Source organism: Plecotus auritus (genome assembly GCF_963455305.1).
Source record: "Plecotus auritus genome assembly, chromosome: 3".
Lineage (NCBI taxonomy): Eukaryota > Metazoa > Chordata > Mammalia > Chiroptera > Vespertilionidae > Plecotus > Plecotus auritus.
In genome coordinates this window covers 176,734,969-176,754,104 of record NC_137772.1, presented here as the reverse complement: position 1 = coordinate 176,754,104, position 19,136 = coordinate 176,734,969, and the positions used below count along the sequence as shown (strand labels likewise).

At 44.8% G+C, this 19,136-nt stretch overlaps 1 protein-coding gene across 1 annotated transcript in view; it reads right to left on the bottom strand.

The window, feature by feature from the left end:
• Window positions 1-14,844: 14,844 nt before the first annotated feature.
• Window positions 14,845-19,136, bottom strand: part of FAIM2 (Fas apoptotic inhibitory molecule 2) — a 30,543-nt gene continuing 26,251 nt past the window's right edge. The window contains exon 12 of the mRNA XM_080660581.1: window positions 14,845-18,221. Coding sequence (XP_080516707.1) covers window positions 18,072-18,221 — 150 coding nt within the window. The 3' untranslated portion in view covers window positions 14,845-18,071. The remainder of the gene's footprint in view (window positions 18,222-19,136) is intronic.

Genomic DNA, 19,136 nt, shown 5'->3' with positions numbered 1-19,136 from the left:
CAAAGAATAGAATGGTAGTTGCCAGCCACTACCGGAGAGGGAAAGGAGGAATTGTTAATCAATGGGTATAAATTTCAGGTATGCAAGATGAATAAGTTTTAGAGATCTGTACAGCATTATGCTTATAGATAACTATACTGTACTGTATATTTAAAATGTTAAGAGGGCAGATCTTATGTTAAGTGTTCTTATCACAATAACATTTTTTTAAAAAGCAAACTCAATAAAGGATTCAAGGGATTAACTTTCCTGGTGACTAAAGTCAGATCAGTTTTGCAAAAACAAGAATGGAAATGGAAGGGAGAAAGGAACCAAACTGAAACAGACATGATGGAATGGAGCTAGGCAGAATGTGGACTGAGCCAGAGACAGGAACAAACAGAGCTGATGAGGAGAGAAACTAAGGGGTCAGTCTAGGTAGCAGGTTCAAATCAGAAGCCAGAATGGCCCTGACCCGTGGTTGGCAAACTGCAGCTCGCGAGCCACATGCGGCTCTTTGGCCCCTTGAGTGTGGCTTTTCCACAAAATACCACGGCCTGGGCGAGTCTATTTTAAAGAAGTGGCGTTAGAAGAAGTTTAAGTTTAAAAAATTTGGCTCTCAAAAGAAATTTCAATCGTTGTACTGTTGATATTTGGCTCTGTTGACGAATGAGTTTGCCAACCACTGGCCCAGACTATCCAACTGGGCCAGCCAGGGGTTGGCAGAGTTGTGCTGCCCTCTCCACATCTGGCCAGCAATCTTAAAGAGGCCTCCTGATTCACAGGCCAGTGGTTTGCTGAACTTCGAAGGGACTGAAGCATGAACCCTGCAGACAATGCCGTCAGGGTAAACACAGGCCTTGTATCTTTTCCTCTCAATTTTTACTTCATACTTTCAACTTTGCCTGATCTATGTTGGGGACATAAGTTAATGACAAAAAGTCACAGTGGAATTGAATAAACCACAGTACTCTGCACAAGAAAAGGGGTATGTATAATTTCTGTTCCCAGTGTTTAACAGATTATGGCGAGCTGAGCTTACCCCTTTTTGTCATTAGATGATGCTAACACAAACACTTGACAGTCCTTCGTTTTCAAGGAGCCAGAATCACCTTGCTTTAGTAAACACTGTTTTTGTTTGCTTGTTTAAACACATTGCATATATAATTACACACATATTGTACATACACACACACACTCTCATACAATTTGTCAGTAAAGAGTTTAATTTCATTAAGGATTAAGGACATGGGCAAGTTTTTGAATTCTTAAAACACTTCATCAGGAAAAAAAAAGGCACCAGGTCTACATGGTAAAAGGCAGGCTCCTCCTGATCCTGGGGTCTTCAAGAAGCAAAGATAGGGGTGGGCCTGGTAATGTTACTGGGGACCTAAAATGCCCCAGAGGTGAGCCCATGAAGAAGCATTTTAGCTTGACCCAGTCTGGTGACTTTTTGGACTTGTATCCATTTTTCAAAGCCTGACTGGTCCAGATAACCTGACAATACTCAGCTCCTGGTCCTGGGGCCTGAGTAACAAGTCCCAACACCTCAAAATAGCTGTAGCAGCACCTAAGAGTATGCTCTGCACTGCAGTTGGCCAGGATTTGTGGAGCCCAATGCTTATATAATTGTAGGGGTGGCATGTTTTAAAGAAAAAAAATTACAAATATAAAGATATATGTCAAAGTGAATAGTATTTATCTATAATAATAAAATGGTAATATGCTAATTAGACCAGACGTCTTCCAGACATCATTCTGGACGTCCTTCCTGACAAAGCTGGGGCCAGAGGGAAGCCAGCCCGGGTCCCGGGTGCCGGAAAGAAGTCACTGCCGGCAGCCAGGGGAAGGAAGGCCTGCTCTTGCATGAATTTTTGTGCATCAGGTCTCTAGTTAAAATAAGAACATAAATCACAACAAATTACACATTTTAAAAAGCTGACACATACCACAAACATCACAAAAAAATTCCCATAATGGTTTGATGAATTAAATGCCAATCATACCTGAATATTACTTATTTTTTAAAATTCTCAATTGAGAATATGTTTATTGATTTGAGAGAGGGAGAGAGAGAGAGAGACAGAGAGAGAGAGAAACATTGATTGGTTGCCTCCCGTACACACCCAATTAGGGATGGAACCTGCAACCTAGGTATGTTCCCTGACCAGGAATCGAACCCACAACCCTTTTGGTGTCTGGGATGATGCTCCAACCAACGGAGTCACCCAGCCAAGGCTGAATGTTACTTTTGCCCCTACATTTTTGGCTGTTTACTCTTTGATTCCTTCTTCATATGACAATAATGTGATAGCACTCCTTTACAGAGAGGACTACAAAGATAATTCAGTCTTTTCTTAGCATCAAATTTCTTTTATTTTTTTGGAAAGTTTTTTTTCAGGTTCACAATTTGTTATTGGCAATATCATGTAAACATTTAGGTTTGTTATCAAAGTGGGGGAAAACCTTGATTAAAATTTCTTTCATCTATGAGCTATAAGATTCCAAAGCATTTCATATTTTCTTGTGCAGTGACTGAGCTTAGATGTACTCTTTTTTTGGTTTTTGTTAATCCTCACCTGAGGATATTTTCCCATTGATTTTTAGAGAGAGAGAGTGGAAGAGGGAGGGGAAATGTGAGAGAAACACATCGATGGGTTGCCTCCTGCAGGAGCCGTAACCAGGGCCCGGTTGGGGAGGAGCCTGCAACAGAGCTACATGCCCTTGACCAGAATTGAATCTGGAACCCTTTGGTCCGCAGGCAAACGCTCTATCCACTGTGCCAAGCAGGCTAGGGCTAGATGTACTCTTTGAATTGAGTACTTTACTAGCCAATTTGTCTTTGAAAACCTCATTATAAGTGATGTATTCTGAGTTTTAATTATCTTGGTCAATATCAGTAATTTATGTCATCATCACAAATTGTGAAAGATTGTAATTCGGATAAATTGTATTTTGAACAGTTCTCATAAAAAAAGAAAAGAATGAATGATACATTTATAATGATATATACTGAGTATATTGCCAACAGGACAAAACTTCTTTGGATTGGATGTCAATAAGGACAGAAACCTCTGCTTATATTTTTGCATAGCTGATGATTGGATGAGTTTTCTTCAGACTAGCTTCTGGCTTTATACATTTTCAAAACTTGCTTCTCCTCCAGTCCCTCACACTTCTGGTGCCAGGTGCTGTAGGAAATGTTTAGATCTTGATTTGAACTTTGGCCTTGCATCTACAAGTCCCAATTCCAGGTGAGTTAATAAAGTAGGTTGATAAGAGACTCCAGGAGCTATCCCTTCATCTGGGCTGTGGGTCATAGCTCAACTCTGCATGCAAGTAATTGTAAACCATGTGAATAGATACCAAATGGAATGTATCCCAATGAAACTTCTCTCTAGCTGGATTCCAAAAATGCCTGTGGCCATGCCAGTGCTCCCTAACACAAAGGGAAAGGTGAAGGAGGAGAAATTGAAGTGGAAATAGACAGAAGTCTTAACCAACTACAGTTAAAATATCTTACGTTTTCAAATTTTATAAAAACCTTGTGAACATAATTCTAGGCCTTGGAAGGATCCTTGTGTGAGTGAGGATCTGAAGTTTGAGCTTCATTAGCTCCAGGATAAATCCACCTCTGTCATGCACACAACATAGCCAAGCACAGTTACTAGTAAAACTAAGAAGTGTAATTGGAAATATCCAAGATAGGAATGATTCACATGTATAATGGCTCCTGTGACCTCCCAAGGAAGCTGTGCAACTGACAGCCTGGCCCATGGCCCACCTCATCCTACCTTCCTATCCTGTCCCTCTCTAATCAACCTCAGAGCCTCTGCTCAGTTCCTGACCTTCCGCCTCACTCACTGCCTACCGTTGTGGCTCGGGGAGCCTCAGAACTGAGGATTAAGCATGAATCTGTGTATACTTTAAAATATTGAATCTATTTCTGACATAAGCAGTGTTCCAACAAGGGAATCACACCTGTCCTTTTGGAATACAACCCCATCTATAAATGGAGAATATACTCCTTATTATAATGGAAAAATTCTGCAATTAGTCCTTGTAGAGTTTGAAACCACTTGGAATAATAATCATACAGTTTATAATTAGAGTGTAATAGCTGAAAGGCAACTAAGAGGGAACCCATTTAAACCTCACATTTTCAGATGAAGAAATTGAGGCCCAGGCGGTAAATGCAGTTTCTCCAAAAATGGAATAAAATTAGTCAGGGTGGACTAAGTGCTATAACAAACAACCTCCAAATATCAATAAAGGTTTATTTCTTCCTTATGGCACAGTCTAGTGTGGGTCGGTGGGGGAGGAGGGAAGGACCCTCTGCTTCTCAGAGACTTCATGGACTCATCTCCAAGTTCTGCCTTTCCCGGAGGTCCCGAAGTCCTAAAGTGAGTCTTCTATATCAGATGAGAGAGGAGAGATCCTAGAGAATCTCAAGTGATGATTTTGGGGCCAGGTCCAGAAGAGGCATTTCTTACTTTCACACACATTCCATTGGCCAGAACTCAGTGCCATGGCCCAACTGGATATAAGATGGGTGGGGAATATAGCCTAGCAATGTGTCCAGGTAGAAAAAAAACCATGGATTTTGGAAAAAAACTAACTAGTCCCTGTCTAGGAAGAGTGAGAGATAAAGAAGAGACAGAATATTTGTAGAATATTGGAGCGGGATTTTTGTACATTAATTCATTAAACCTGACACAGGCTTCAGATTCTCCTTGTTCACAGGGTGGTATTTTTTTGGCCTCAACCCCAAATGGAAGGTAAAATGGAAACAAGATATTTCTCATCCTCCATCTCTTTGCGAAGGCGCATTTTAGACTCCCAGGGACACATAAAACCAACACTCTACTTACAGATGAGATGGAAAATGTGTATGAAAACCTGTAGGAAGACTTTCTCTAGCCTACCCTCCACAACCTAAATCATTTTATTGTCCCTTTTGAAATCCCATAGGACCTGCAGATTATTAACAGCCAATTCCTTTATTTATTTTCAGAGCCTCCTCTTTTCCCCTCTGAAATAAATCATTTTTATTATTCCAGTCTTGGTTGATAAGACTCTCATTGACAAACAGAAAAGGAGCAAAAAAGGCAGAGATGGAAAATAGAAGACAAAAGATAGAGTCCAGCCTAGAAGGTCTGATATCCAAATATTAGGACTTCCAGAAAGAGAAAACATGAGGAACTTTTAAACTATTTATCAAAGAAATAATTCACGAAAATTTCACAGAATTTGAAGGGCCTTTCAGGTGTCAGGTATAGTGGATACAAATAGTTTCACAACAATACATAACATGGTAAAATTTCAGAGCATTGATGACAAAGAGGAAATCTGACATGTTTCCAGAAAGATTAAAAACAAAATATTGCATACATAGGATCAAGAATCTTAATAGCATGGAATCACAACAGCCACACTGGCAGCTAGAAGGCAATGAAACAATGCCTTGAAAATTCTGAAGGAAAGGTGTTTCCAATCTTTCATTCTACACACAGCCAAATGATTAAGTGTAAAACAGAATGAAGCCATTTTCAGACATGCAAGAAGCCAAAAATATTATCTTCCATGAACTCTTTCTGGAAAATATTTTTCACCAAAATTAGGTAGAAAACCAAATGAGGGAAATTCATGAAATCCAGAATGCAGGTTTATACAAAGGAGAGTGGTGAGGGAATCCCAGGATGGAGATGAAGGAAGATTCCTGCACAAGAGGTGCCAGCAGATCTTTAGAGTGAACAATACAGGTTTAAGAGGTCAGAAGATTCTGGGAAGATGGCGTCAACATGATAAAATTGATAGAACATCTAATGCAATTGAATATATATTTTTAAATATACTTTGTTGATTTTTACAGAGAGGAAGGGAGAGGGACAGAGAGTTAGAAACATCGATGAGAGAGAAGCATCGATCAGCTGCCTCCTGCACACCCCCCACTGGGGATGTGCCCGCAATTGAGGTACATGCCCTTGACCGGAATCGAACCCGGGACCCCCCAGTCCACAGGCCGACGCTCTATCCACTTAGCCAAACTGGTTAGGGCGCAATTGAATATATTGAGAGGATATTTACCCACTTAAAGAAGGGTTAAAAAAAAGTTATTAGTAAAAACATATAAAATTATGCAAATGAACAGACAACTAACAACAATGACGATGATTAACTTCCAGAAAAACAAAGCATTGTGCAAGAAAGGAAAAGTAACCATTGTATATTACATAGCTTAGTGGTCAACAGGGTTTATAGTCTTAATAATGTAAACACTGAATATGAATCAATCTACATTTATGGATTAACCAAATCAGAAAGACTTAGGGGTTGGGAGGAAGAGGAAGAATGTGTGTGTGTGTGTGTGCACACTTGATTTCCATCTCTCTCCCATTTTGTTTTTATCCTTTCTGATTTTTTTCTCTGATTGCCCTTTTATTTTCTTCTTCAAACTAATGTATTTCCCAAACTCTCAATAATGCACATGTATTAGTTTTATAGTCAGAAAATATCCCAATACAGGTTATTACAAAGAAAAGATTGGGAACCATATCTACAGGCATTTTCAGCTTCTCTTAATTCACCATGGACTTAGCATCTGTGAATTTTTCTAAATATTATTTGAGCTGACTCATTTTAGCATGTACTATTGGTTAGGCATAATGAGTTCCACAACATCACCTTGCTGTACAGTTTTCTTTCACAGAATCATAGAATCTTACATTTTCATTTATCATCTTTCAAACCCAAGGGACTTCCAGAATTCAAGGATTTTGTAAAGTGCTCAGGACAATGTGGCTGAGGCAAGGTCTGTGAAGGGAAGCAATGGGTGGAGGACTGGAGTGTTTCGGAGTTTCTGAGAGGCAGAGTGATGAAGCCAGGAAGGAATGGACTGGGAAGAGGAAATGAAGAACCATCTCCTGCTAAGGATGCCAAGGGAGGACAAATCTGTGTCAGACCCCCTCGAGCCTACAGAATAAAGTCCAAAGTCCTTAAATCCAAGCTTCTTATATGCAAATGAATCACCTGAACCTCTTCTTAAAATGCAGATTATGATTCAGGAGGTCTGGGGTGAGCTAGGAGTCAGTATTCCTGACAAGCTTTCAGGTGATGCCAAGTCTGCTGGCCCATGGAGCATACCTTAAGGGCCCAAGATGACCCACAAGGTCCCTTAAAACTGACCACTTGCCTGTTGCTTCAGCTTCACCTCCTCTGCTCACTTCTCATCCTGTTCCAACATCTCTATTCCAGCCATGCTCAGCCGCTCACATGCCCTGAATACGCTGGGTGGGAGCTCCACATCCTTGCACATGCTGTTCTCTGTGCCTGGAATCTGCCTGGCCTCCCCGTGTCCACATCTACTTTCCTGAAACTCAACTCATGTGTGTCCTCTTTTGTGAAGACATCCTAAAATAGAGTGAATATTTCCCTCTCTCTACCTAGATGTGTGTCTAATATTCCCTTTATCATACAATATTGCAATTTTTGATTTATGATGAATTCTTTAAAGGAAGTGACTCTGTCTCACCTTTGTGCCCCCAGCATCTGGCACGGTGATGGCAACTAAACAAATGCCTCCTAAATGAAGGAATGCTTGTTTTATAAAGAGAGAATATGTTCTCAACAATGTATCGTTTTACACAGAGGACAAAGAAATTAAGACTCAGGAAGGGGTACTCATGTGCCAGGTAGGTGATACTTGGTAACTGCCACTACTGCCTGTGTTTCCTTCCCATCCTCCTTCCTAACATTTTTCTCTACTTGTTTATTTATTTTTATTTTTTATTTTTAAAATAGATTTTTATTGATTTTTTACAGAGAGGAAGGGAGAGGGACAGAGAGTCAGAAACATTGATGAGCTGCCTCCTGCACACCCCCAACTGGGGATGTGCCTGCAACCAAGTTACATGCCCTTGACCAGAATCAAACCCAGGACCATTGAGTCTGCAGGCCGACGCTCTATCCACTGAGCCAAACCAGTTAAGGCTCTACTTGTTTATTTTTTGAAATTTCCTTTACAGTATATTTTATTACACAGTTATGTATTTTTTTCAGTATAGAACAATTACTAAATCTAGATAAATCATAAGAAAAGACTTAAAGTCTTACCACCTGGAGATAACAACACCTAACAATTTAATGTATATCCATCTAGATTTTTCCCTATTTATAAGTATACATAAAATGTATGCGTGTGTTTATATACTTAATTATCATTAAACAAATTAATTTTTTAAAATATTAGGCAAACCCAACTGTGAGTATAGCCTACTTTGGTGATAGATCCAAAAGCCTACATTTCAGAACAGTTTTGAGGAATACAGGCCAGTAAATTTGTAGAATATCCTTCAATTTGCTTTTATCTACGTTTTCCTCATGATAAGACACAAGCTTTGAGTTTTGTTGTAGAAATTATATAAGTAGAGTGTGTGCTTCTCAGTATATCAGATCAGACAGCACATAGTGTCAATTATTTGTGATGTAAACTGATTCAGGATTCAGGTGGAATTGCCCTGGCCAGCGTGGCTCAGTGATTTGAGAGTCAGCTCATGCACCAAAGGGTCGTGGGTTCAATTCCTGGACAAAGGCACATACCTGGGTTTCAGGTTCTATCTACAGCCCCAGTTGGTGCACGAGGCAACCAATCAATGTGTCTCTCTCACATCGATGTTTCTCGCTCTCTCCCCATCTCCTTTCCTCTCTTTCTAAAAATCAATAATGAAAAAAGTAACCTGGCCCTAGCTGGTTTTGCTCAATGGATAGAGCGTCAGCCTGTGGGCCGAAGGGTCTCAGGTTTGATTCTGGCCAAAGGCACATGCCTGGGTTGCGGGCTCAGTCCAATGTGCAGGAGGCAGCCAATCGATGATTCCCTCTCAACATTGATGTTTCTATCTCTCTCTTCCTCTCCCTTTCTCTCTGAAATCAATAAAAATATATATTTTTAAAAAGTAACCTGTGAAAAAAATCTGTGTATATGAAAATACACTAAATATTATTAGTCATTAGTGATATTCAAATCACAACCACAGTGTGATACTATTTCACACTGAGGATGGCTAAAATACAAAAGACAGACAGTAACAGTATTGGTGACAATGTAGAGAAATTGGAAGCCTCATACATTGCTGGTGAAGGTGTAAATGGTGCAGCTCCTTTAGAAAACAGTTCCTCAAAAGGTGGAGCCAGCATATACAGGGATGAAGTACTGATACATGCTTCACCCTGGTGGCCCTTGAAAACATTATGCCAAGTGAAAGAAGTTAGTCACAAAAACCACATATTTGTATTATTCTATTTATATGAAATGTTCAGAATAGGCAAATTCCTAGAGATAGAAAGTAGATTAATGGTTGTCAAGGGGAATGGGGAAAGAAGGATGGGGGACTGACTGCCAATGGAAGGAAGGGGCAAAAGTTTTCTACAGATTATGATGGTGGTTGTACAGCCCCTTGAATATACTAAAGACAACAACATTGAATTGTGTATTTGAAATGTGTGAATTATTAACTTCAATAAAACTGTTTAAAAGAAAAAAGTAATGTGTGTGGTGATAAGGTGGAACTACATAAATATTTTGTTCCTTATCCAACTTTCACCTATAAGTTTGGCATTCATTGATTCTTGCCTGAATCAATTATTTTGATTATAGCAAAATTTTAAATTTCTAATTCTATCATTGTTTCTATATTTATTAGTTGGCATTTTACTTAAGGAAGAGCCATAAATACATTTAAAATGTTAAAAAATGTGATTATGCTCTACATAACACTTTGCAATTTGCATTTTAGTTTAATATTATACAAGGTTGTGACTCTGTAAATATTTATCCATATCATCATTTTAATGACCACTTAGTATTTCATAGAACAAACATACCAAAATTTGTTAAACAGTCCCTTATTGTTTAATATTTATGTCTATGTCAAAGGACATTCTTATATTCTTTTGGTATTTGTTCAATTATTTATTTAGGATAAGTATCTATTATCTAGTATACACTGAGTGGCCAGATTATTATGATCTCTGAGCGCATAATAATCTGGCCACTCAGTGTATTTGTATCTCAAATGGGTACCAAAAGTATTCTGGACTTTTGCTGGAGATCAACCACCTATTTGCCCTGAGCTTTCTATTAGCCAGTGCAAAGGGGAAAACTGATCAGGTGCACGATTTATAGTATCTTTGATATCAAATAAATGAGGTACTCAAGAGAAGTACACTGAGTGGCCAGATTATTATGCGTTCAGAGATCATAATAATCTGGCCACTCAGTGTATATTCTGGGCCAAAGGGTGTCTACTTCTAAAAGTTACTTGAAACTGCCAGACCTGCGTGGCTCAGTGGTTGAGTGCTGACCTATAAATCAGGTCACAGTTTGATCCCGGGTCAGGGCACATGCCTGGGTTGCGAGCTTGATCCCCAGTGTGGGTTGTGCAGGAGGCAGCTGATCAATGATTCTTTCTGATCATTGATGTTTCTTCTTTAAAAAAAAAATTATTATATACATATTGATTTCAGAGAAGGGAGAAGGAGAGAGAAATAGAAACATCAATGATGAGAGAGAATCACTGATTGGCTGCCTCCCGCAGGCCCCATAATGGGGATCAAGCTCCGCAACTCAGGCATGTGCCCCGACCTGGAATTGAACCCATAACCTCCTGGTTCATAGGTCGACGCTCAACCACTGAGCCACACCGGCTGGGCATTACTGATGTTTCTATCTCTCTCTCCCTCTCCCTCCCTCTCTGAAATCTATAAAAATGTATCTTAACAAGTCGATACTATTGCCAAATTATCTTCCACAGTTGTTTCCCAAACGCAGATCGAATCTTGTCACTCCTCTACTTAGTCATTTTCAGTGTCCTCATTGCCTACAGAACCTAGTTCTATCTGGCGTTACGTTGTGCCTCATAACTTGACTCCTTTCTACATTTCAACATCTTGCTACTCCCTTCCATCTTCCTGTGCTGCAGCGACACCAGACAACTTGTCATCTCTTAACATATTATAACATCCCATGCCACCAGGTCTTTGTTCAGGCTGCTCTCTTTGTCTCAAAGGCCCTCTTCTCTCTTGTCTGTGTGACTAAAATTTGCTCATCCTTTAAAACCCAGTTCAAAGGCCACTGAGAAGCCTTTTTTGACTTCCCATCTAACTATACCAGCATGGCACTTATCACATTACAGTTCCTTCCCTGTCATCTCCATAGCACTATGCTGAATTCTTTGAGGACAGGGTCTCTGTCTTATGGTGGTAGACATGTGTTGTTTTTGCCTGCTTAACATTCAACTTTTTCTGAGAACCATATTCTGATTTTCCTTTGGAGAAACATCCTTCACCTCCCTTGTTCTCGTGAATGAATGTGGCTCCAGGGTGAATATATGACCTAGGTCTAGTCAATCAATGCATCCTACACCAGTACCATAGTGATTGGTCCAGTGGAGAGTTGCTGAACCAAGGAGGACCAATCAGGGTCAACTAGGAATTCTGCTGGAATTGCTCGGCCAGAGAACTCTTGGAACTCACTTGGAACAGCACTTTCATCATGTTCCATTGGTCAGAGAACTTGTGGCCAATGCTTCATTCCATCCTCTGGTCGCATGCAAAAATATATTCAACTTCTTCCCAAGACTCCCATTATAACATCAGGCTCAGGCTTGAAGTCCAGAATTACATCTAAACCAAGTCTGTGCATTTGAGGCTCTTCAGGTTTAGTTCCATGGCTGTTCTCAATCTAAAAAGACTTCAAAACTAGAAAGACAAGTTATTTACTCCCACTACCCCCACCCCCCACACACATAGGACAATACAATAGAGGTTCTGGTTCAAAAGGGAGGAAATGAGAGGCCCACAGCAAACACTGGTTAGAGCAATTCGAACTCCAGCTGGGCACATGTTGCCAGTTCCTTGACCCAGTATTGGTCCAATATTGCTTCCTGGCAATGATTCTCTGTGGCTCTTAACTCCACTCTCTGGTTTTGCCTCTGAGTCATCTTTCCCCACATAGGAACTAGCCCATCTTGCTTCTGAGTAGTTTTTGCAGCCTGCTTACACTCATAGAAGTTCAGGAGTCCAAAGGCCTCTTCATTTTGCACTGTTTCTGTCCCTTTTAGTTTGAGCTTGTGGTGCTTCTACCAATACAACTGTCTTGAAAACTGCGATTTTTCTATGATGTTTTGGGGGAGCACTCCATTAGACAAAAGGCACACATATAGATCTCTTTAAGACAAGGAATTCTCTATCTGGGACTCCCAGTGAAGCTGCTGAGGGGTAACCTATATATATAAAAGCCTAAGAGACCATTATGACCAGAATGACCAGAACAACCGGAATGACCGTTTGACCAGTTGCTATAATGCGCACTGATCATCAGGGGACAGACACTCAATGCAGGAGCTGCCCCCTGGTGGTCAGTGTGCTCCCACAGCCAACCTCGCGTGGTCCCTCCCCTCATCCCTCCCCCTGGCCAGCAGGCCCTGATTGGCCCAGCCCCAATTGGGACTGGGGGAGACGGCCCCGATTGGCCCAGGCCTAGGGACCCCCACCTGTGCACAAATTCATGCACCAGGCCTCTAGTATCTTTATAGAAGCCCTCTTGTTTAACAGAATGGCTCTACAACATTGCCTTTTAGGTGATTAGGAGTACTTCTCTCTATCTGAGATCTTAGATTCATCTTTGACCTTTCTGAGTTATGAACAAAGAGCTTTACAATCACACCTTTGCCTTCATCTTTACCAGAAGAACACTCCCCTCCCCACCGTACCCTGGTTTTTATTTTTGCCCTGAGGCCTTTATTACTTTGAGAATTCTTTGCTGGCTGGAAAGACTGTCATGGGATTTTTACAAATCCTCCAAATTCTGACTAAAAACAAAAGAATTTTTTCTTTAGCTTTTCTTTCACTATCTGTTTCTTATGGTACCAAGCCAAAATAAGCCAGTTGACATTCTACCTGGAAATCTTCTTAGCCAGCTCCATCACTTCATTAGGTACTTTTGCTGTTTTTTACATTAGTGTAGATAAGAGTTTTGCTAAATTTTCTCCTACTACGTAACAAGAATTTCTGTTCCTCCAAGTTCCTATTACATTTTCCTCAACTTTCCTTTGAACTGTCACCTGCAGTCTCTCCGAGGCCCTTCCAGCATTCCCTAACAGTATCTCTGAGGCTTCTCAGGCATCCTTGTCCCAGAACCAATGCCATATGTTTTAAGTTTTGTATGGCCATGCCTCGCTACCAGATACCAAATTCTGTTCCACTTATCTATAGCTGCATAGCAAAATACTGTTTAACAGAATGATCCGGAGGACTCCCCTTTCCACATCTCAGCACCTGTTCCCTGCTGGGGCGACTTTAAAGAGCATTTCCTTGGGACTCTCAGAGACATGGTCTCAGCTGTTGTGTGTGCTTTCCCTCCTGCAGTAGTCAGTGTTTTCTCCCTCTCCTGTCTCTCGCTGCCTTTGGAAGTGCTTTGTACACAGTGGGTGCTTAATAAATGTTATTTATTCTCTCTTCAGAGTCCCCTAACTATTGCCCTGCTCCTTTCCTTGAATTTATACCCAAACCTGTCAGAAGGGAGGATAATGTCTCCCGCTGCTCCACTGTGACGTGCCCCCCTCTCACACCCACCCTTGGAAACAAGTTCTTCAGAAGAACTTGGTAACATGAGCATCACTCCATGTGCCTTCTAATCCTGCTCCCAGTCACTAACTTGTGTATAAACTTGGATAAGTAACTGTACTTTCCTCTCCTTAGTTCCCTCTTAGGTACAATAGAAGGGCTGGAGTGGATTCATCCATTCCTCCATTCGTTCAAAACTTATTTATTAAGATGGTATCACAAATCCTGCGAATTCAAGGGTAAACAAGAGACAGTTCATGCCTTCAAGGAGTTCAAGTTTTATCGAAGGAGGCAGAAGGAGTGGTTAAGACCCAGCTAGAGTGGCACAGGGCAGGGGGCTCCGAGGTTGGAGTGGCCAGGACACCTGGGGAAGGTCTGAGAAAAGCTTCACAGGAGAGGTGACTAAGCTACTTCTCTGGGGATCCTTCCAGGTTCCAGGTACAACAGGCTTTCCCTCTAGAGCAGGGGTGGGGAACGTCCGGCCCGTGGGCCATATAAGGCCCATGAAATCATTTGGTCTGGCTCTGCCAAGGCAGTAGGGGTGAGTTAATTAAATGTTTGACCAAATATAGCAGGCAAATTTTTTTTTTAATATATTTTATTGATTTTTTACAGAGAGGAAGGGAGAGGGATAGAGAGCTAGAAACATCGATGAGAGAGAAACATCAATCAGCTGCCTCCCGCACAACCCCCACTGGGGATGTGCCCGCAACCAAGGCACATGCCCTTGACCGGAATCGAACCCAGGACCCTTCAGTCCGCAGGCCGACGCTCTATCCACTGAGCCAAACCGGTTTTGGCTAGCAGGCAAATTTTTAAGTCGATAATTTTGTATGGCCCGCGAATGATCTTATAAACATCCAAATGGCTCTTGATAGAAAAAAGGTTCCCCACCCTGTTCTAGAGAAACAAATTTTGGGTCAAAATAATAATCTTCTAAGAAACTGTGCACAAAGGAGCAGGCTCCCCTGGAAGGCGCCCCACTGGGAGGAGCTTCCAGGAGAACTGTGACAGGTCGGGTGCCAGCTCTCTGGGATTCCTTCCAACTCTGGGATCCCAAGAGTTTCTGCAAAGGGGGTCCAGTGTCCCTTTTCCACATAAACGTGGAGGAGAGTTGATTCACACTTAAATACACTGGGAGAAGCAGCTCTGGTGTGGACCTTTCACCCCAAAACCAGCTGAAACTCACACACAGACTCCCTAAGCCATCTGAAGTGACAAGCAAAGGCAGGCAAAGGAAACCGCTCAGGTGTCATATTACTTTTATTCTTATCCCCCATCAGTCACGGACAGGGAAGGATAGCACTTGGGTCTGAGGATGTGTGTCTGTCCTCAGACACTGGGAGGAAGCTCCAGGTGGGGTGGCGCACAGTGGTTTACAGCAGACAGGTAAGTCCGAGGGGTGCGACGATGGGTGGACTAAAGGGAAAGCTGGAGGGGGATGCGAGCTGGGGAGGTCAGAGGAGAGCCAGGAATGGAAGCCTGCCCACAACTCCTGCCATAGGGCCCCCTGCTTCTCGCACAAAACCTGGCCCTGCTTTTCCTCAGGCGGCCACCAGGGGGCAGCAAAGTGCTGGTGTGACAGCCCAGCCCCGCTGGAGAGCTGAGAGCTTTGGGACTTGTTCCAGGTGGCCAGGGAGGGAGAGAGCCTTTTGGAGTAAATGTGTCTGTCCGATCCTGACTCCTCTGGGAGGAAGCACAGAGGATGGAAAAGCCAAGATTCCTGGGGCTTCCCCAGGCGATACAGAAGGAGGCAAGCACGCACCTGGGAATCAGTGTGGAAGTCCCCAGTCTGCAATCTCCAGAGCGGATCCCTTGGTCTGTCTTCCCCTCAGCAGAGACCTTTGACCTCACATCACAGATGGTCAGATTCCTGGCTGCCTCTAGCTTTATGAAACCCAACCTACCCCTTCCTGGACCCAGTCCCACCCCTGCCAAAAATGTGAGGGGCCAGCAGGTCCCCTCCTCCTCTGCAGCTTGTGACACCTGCCCATTTTAGGTTTCTCAGGTTTCTATTAATCCTGCATTCCTGCTCCCCTGCCCTTCCTCCTTCCAAGTCCCATCCGGGTGTTCCCGGGGCTCCTCAGGGCTTGGATGGAGGTGGACCTCTCTGCTGCCAGCTCAGTGTGCCCTCAGGACCCAGAGGGGCAGATGGCAGCATACTCTGCGTGGTGATGGCCCTGAGCTGCCCCTTCCTCAAGGGCTTCCCCTCTCCCCTCTGCCCAGCTCTTGGAGCTCAGCCTCAGATAAGCTTCTCAAGTCCCAGTTTCTGTATAAACTCTCCTGGGAAGAGAAGGGCTTGGGGAAGGGATTCTGAGAAGCAAGACCAGGGCCTAGCCCAAGAGTGGCAGGGCTAAGGGCGGGGGGTGGGGGGAGGGGGGTGGGGATTCTGACCCCTCAGACCAGGGGCAAGAGATCAGGAGAAGAACGAAGGGGCAACTGGATGAGGGTATTAGTGGAAATATGTGTTCTGGTGCCTCCCCTGTGCCACCCTGGTCATGGTCTTACTTCTTGCTGATAGCAGTTGTGAATCACAGAGAGCAAGAAACACTCACCTAATGCCACGAACCCGGCCTCCCAGCGTGTGTCCAAGGGGGAAACCACGGTAGTAGCAGTGGGAGGGGAGATGCAAGGCCAGTGTTGGCACCAAGGATGACAAATCCCAGGGCCTGACCACCATGCAACCTCATTGCAGCTATACTACCCTGGGCTCATTTCCAAGCCCCTTGACCACCTCTGCCATGGGAACGGGTGGAGTACCACCTTTGTAGGATGGCTGAAATGGATTAATTTAGGACAACACACAGTAGGCATCTCACCCATGCTCACGATTGCCTTTATCTCACACACAAACAGCACCATCATTTCTTGGTTCCTTATTCCCTCAAATACCCAAGGTGCCATAAAACTTCTGCAATATTTATTGAAAGCTGAAAATTGGAAGGGTGGGGAGGGAGGGGTTGGGAACACAGACAGCATCCATAGTCATCCTCCCCACGGGCAAACAGGCCCCTCAGACAGGGGTAAGAGGTATCTAGAGGGAGAGGAATCCACTCTGAACCTCCCTGACCCCACCCAGTAACTTTCCACTGGCCTAGGGTTGGCTGCTCGCACGTGCTGGCTGCAATGGCTGCACGCTTCCCCCAGGCGTGGCCCCCTGGTCCCCTCCCCAACAGGGCCTGCAGGGGGCTGGGTGGCTGACGCATTCCCTGCCAGAGATCTCAGCCGCCTAGAGGCTGATAAGGAGCCCTGGCCTCATCACGTGGGACTGGCCCTGGCTGGATAGCTTCCAAATTAGGGAGATGAGGAGATAAGGAGTGGAGGGGGCTTAGGGACTCCGTGCTGAGTGGCCAGAGAAGCTAGGGAAAGGGACATAGGCACAACCAACTGAGGCCTCAGGAGGCCTGGCTAGGGATAAGCCAGCAAATGGCATGAGATGGGGGAGGGTTTAAGAAATGGGATGTGTGGAAAGGCCTTGTGGAAGGGCTGGGGGCAGGGTAGGAGTCCCTCCAGATGGGGCTGGCTCAGTTAGAATGACTCTCTCTCCCTCAGAACATCCAGTCCTCCAGGGCAGAGCACTCGCCCCAGGCCTGTGGGAGCATCCTGGGGACCAAGAGAAGAGGGTGAGAGGAATAGATCTCAGTCTTGCCAGCCCCACAGGCCTCCCGGGTGGGTGCAGGTCGGGGTGACCTGGCAGGACTGCAGAGCCCAGACCTCCCAGTTGGCTGCCCTGCGCCCACCTCCCTTGGGGCCCACGTAGGAGCAGGGCCTCCTGCTCCCACCTCCCGCCCCAACTGCTCTGTCACGACCCAGGAGGTAGATAGCACTGCCTTCCTATGCCTCTCTGGGTGCTCTTGGCCCCAGGGCTCCAGTCCCTAGAACAAGCCATTCGTCTCAGAGCTGAGAGAAGATGGGCAGCCTGGGACAGCCATACCGCCTACCCACCTCCCCTCCACACCCTGCAGAGCACCCTCACCTCAACTCCCTGCCATGCCCCGACCCCCTTCCTTACAAGGCCTGACCTGGAAAGAGAGAGAGGAGGGTGTCCTGGACACAGGACCGTGTGCCCCCCATCACACCGCTGTGGCAGCCTTGGGAGGCATCTTGGTGGGGTGCAGGCCTCAGCCAGGCTTCCTAGGGTCTCTTTCCCTCCGAAACCCTGCTGCTCTCCTCTCACTTGTCCCTTGGGTCCTCAAACCCAGAGGAGCCTCCGGCCTGGACCGTCTCAGTCTGGGAGATGTAACTGGGGGAGAGGGCGGCACAGGGCCTGGGGTGACCTTGGTTCCGCAGGGCCCCTCAGGGCATGGATACAAGCTACAGAGGGTGAGGATGAGGGGTGGGCGGAGGGAGAGAGCAGGCTGGCCACAGGCTGGGCTGGCAGCTAGTTTATATCTGGGCTTACGGGAGCACAGGGAGTGGGGAGGGCCAGCGAGGGAGCATTCTCTGAAGGGAGAGGTGGTGGGAAGAGCCCCTCATTCCCGGCTGGTGCCAAAAAGCTGCAGGAAGAAGGTGAAGATGTAGATGATGTCTAGGTAAATGTTGAGGGCTCCAAAAACATACTCCTCGGGGCTCAGCGTGTGGCGTCGGTTACCCATCAGCAACTGAGTGTCAAATGCCAGGAACTGAGGGAAGGGGAAGAGATAGGAGAAGTCAGAAGGTCCAGTCACTGTGACATTGACCAAGGGGGCCCAGTGTCCCCACCCAGGCCCGTCCCTGATTTTGTTACTATCACTTGCTGTCTGACTGCTCAGTGACCTTCCAGCCCAGCATCTGGAACTTCCCCAACACCTCTGTCCCTAATTTAACACCTATTAACTGAGCACCTACTATGTGCCAGGCACAGGGATACAGTAAAGAACAAAACAGACAAGATCCCTTACCTCATAGAGCTTCAAGTCTAGTGGGAAGTAGGTGTTGGTATGAGTGTAAGCAAAGCACCCGGTGCTGATCACAGGAACCTGGCCCTGTGTGGGTGTGGCAGGGAGCCAGGAAGGCTTCCTGGAGGAGGGGGCCTTGAGGGACCTTCAAGCTGAGTCCTAGTCTTCTTGCCATTCCCCCCAGGGCCCTGCTCTTAGAAGACAAATGAATGCTTCAAGTAATAGTGAGCAGGGATGGAAATTTATTAGGTGTTTTCCAGACATTAGCCTGCTTAGTCCTAATAATATCCCTACTGAGGAGGGGTTCTATTACTCCCAGAGAAAACCACAGCCCAGAGATGCTAAGTACGTGCCTAAGGTTATACAATTAGGAAATGGCAAAGCCAGGATTTGAACCTGAGCAGGCCCCCCTACCGCCCCCATGCTTCACCATTCAGCTCTGCTGCATGCAGACAGCACACGGGTTTGTGCCTCCTGCCAGGAAACAGGCTCTCCCCAGGGCGCCTTTTTGACCTACTGGACTATGAATAGTTATTCCCTGAGAGATGGCTCCTCTCGGCCACCCTGCTGCTCCCTACCAGGCCTTCCCACTGTCTACAGTGACTCCTCCAAACAGTTCTTCTCTGGGGTCCCTGCATACGGAGCAGGACCCCTCAAGAA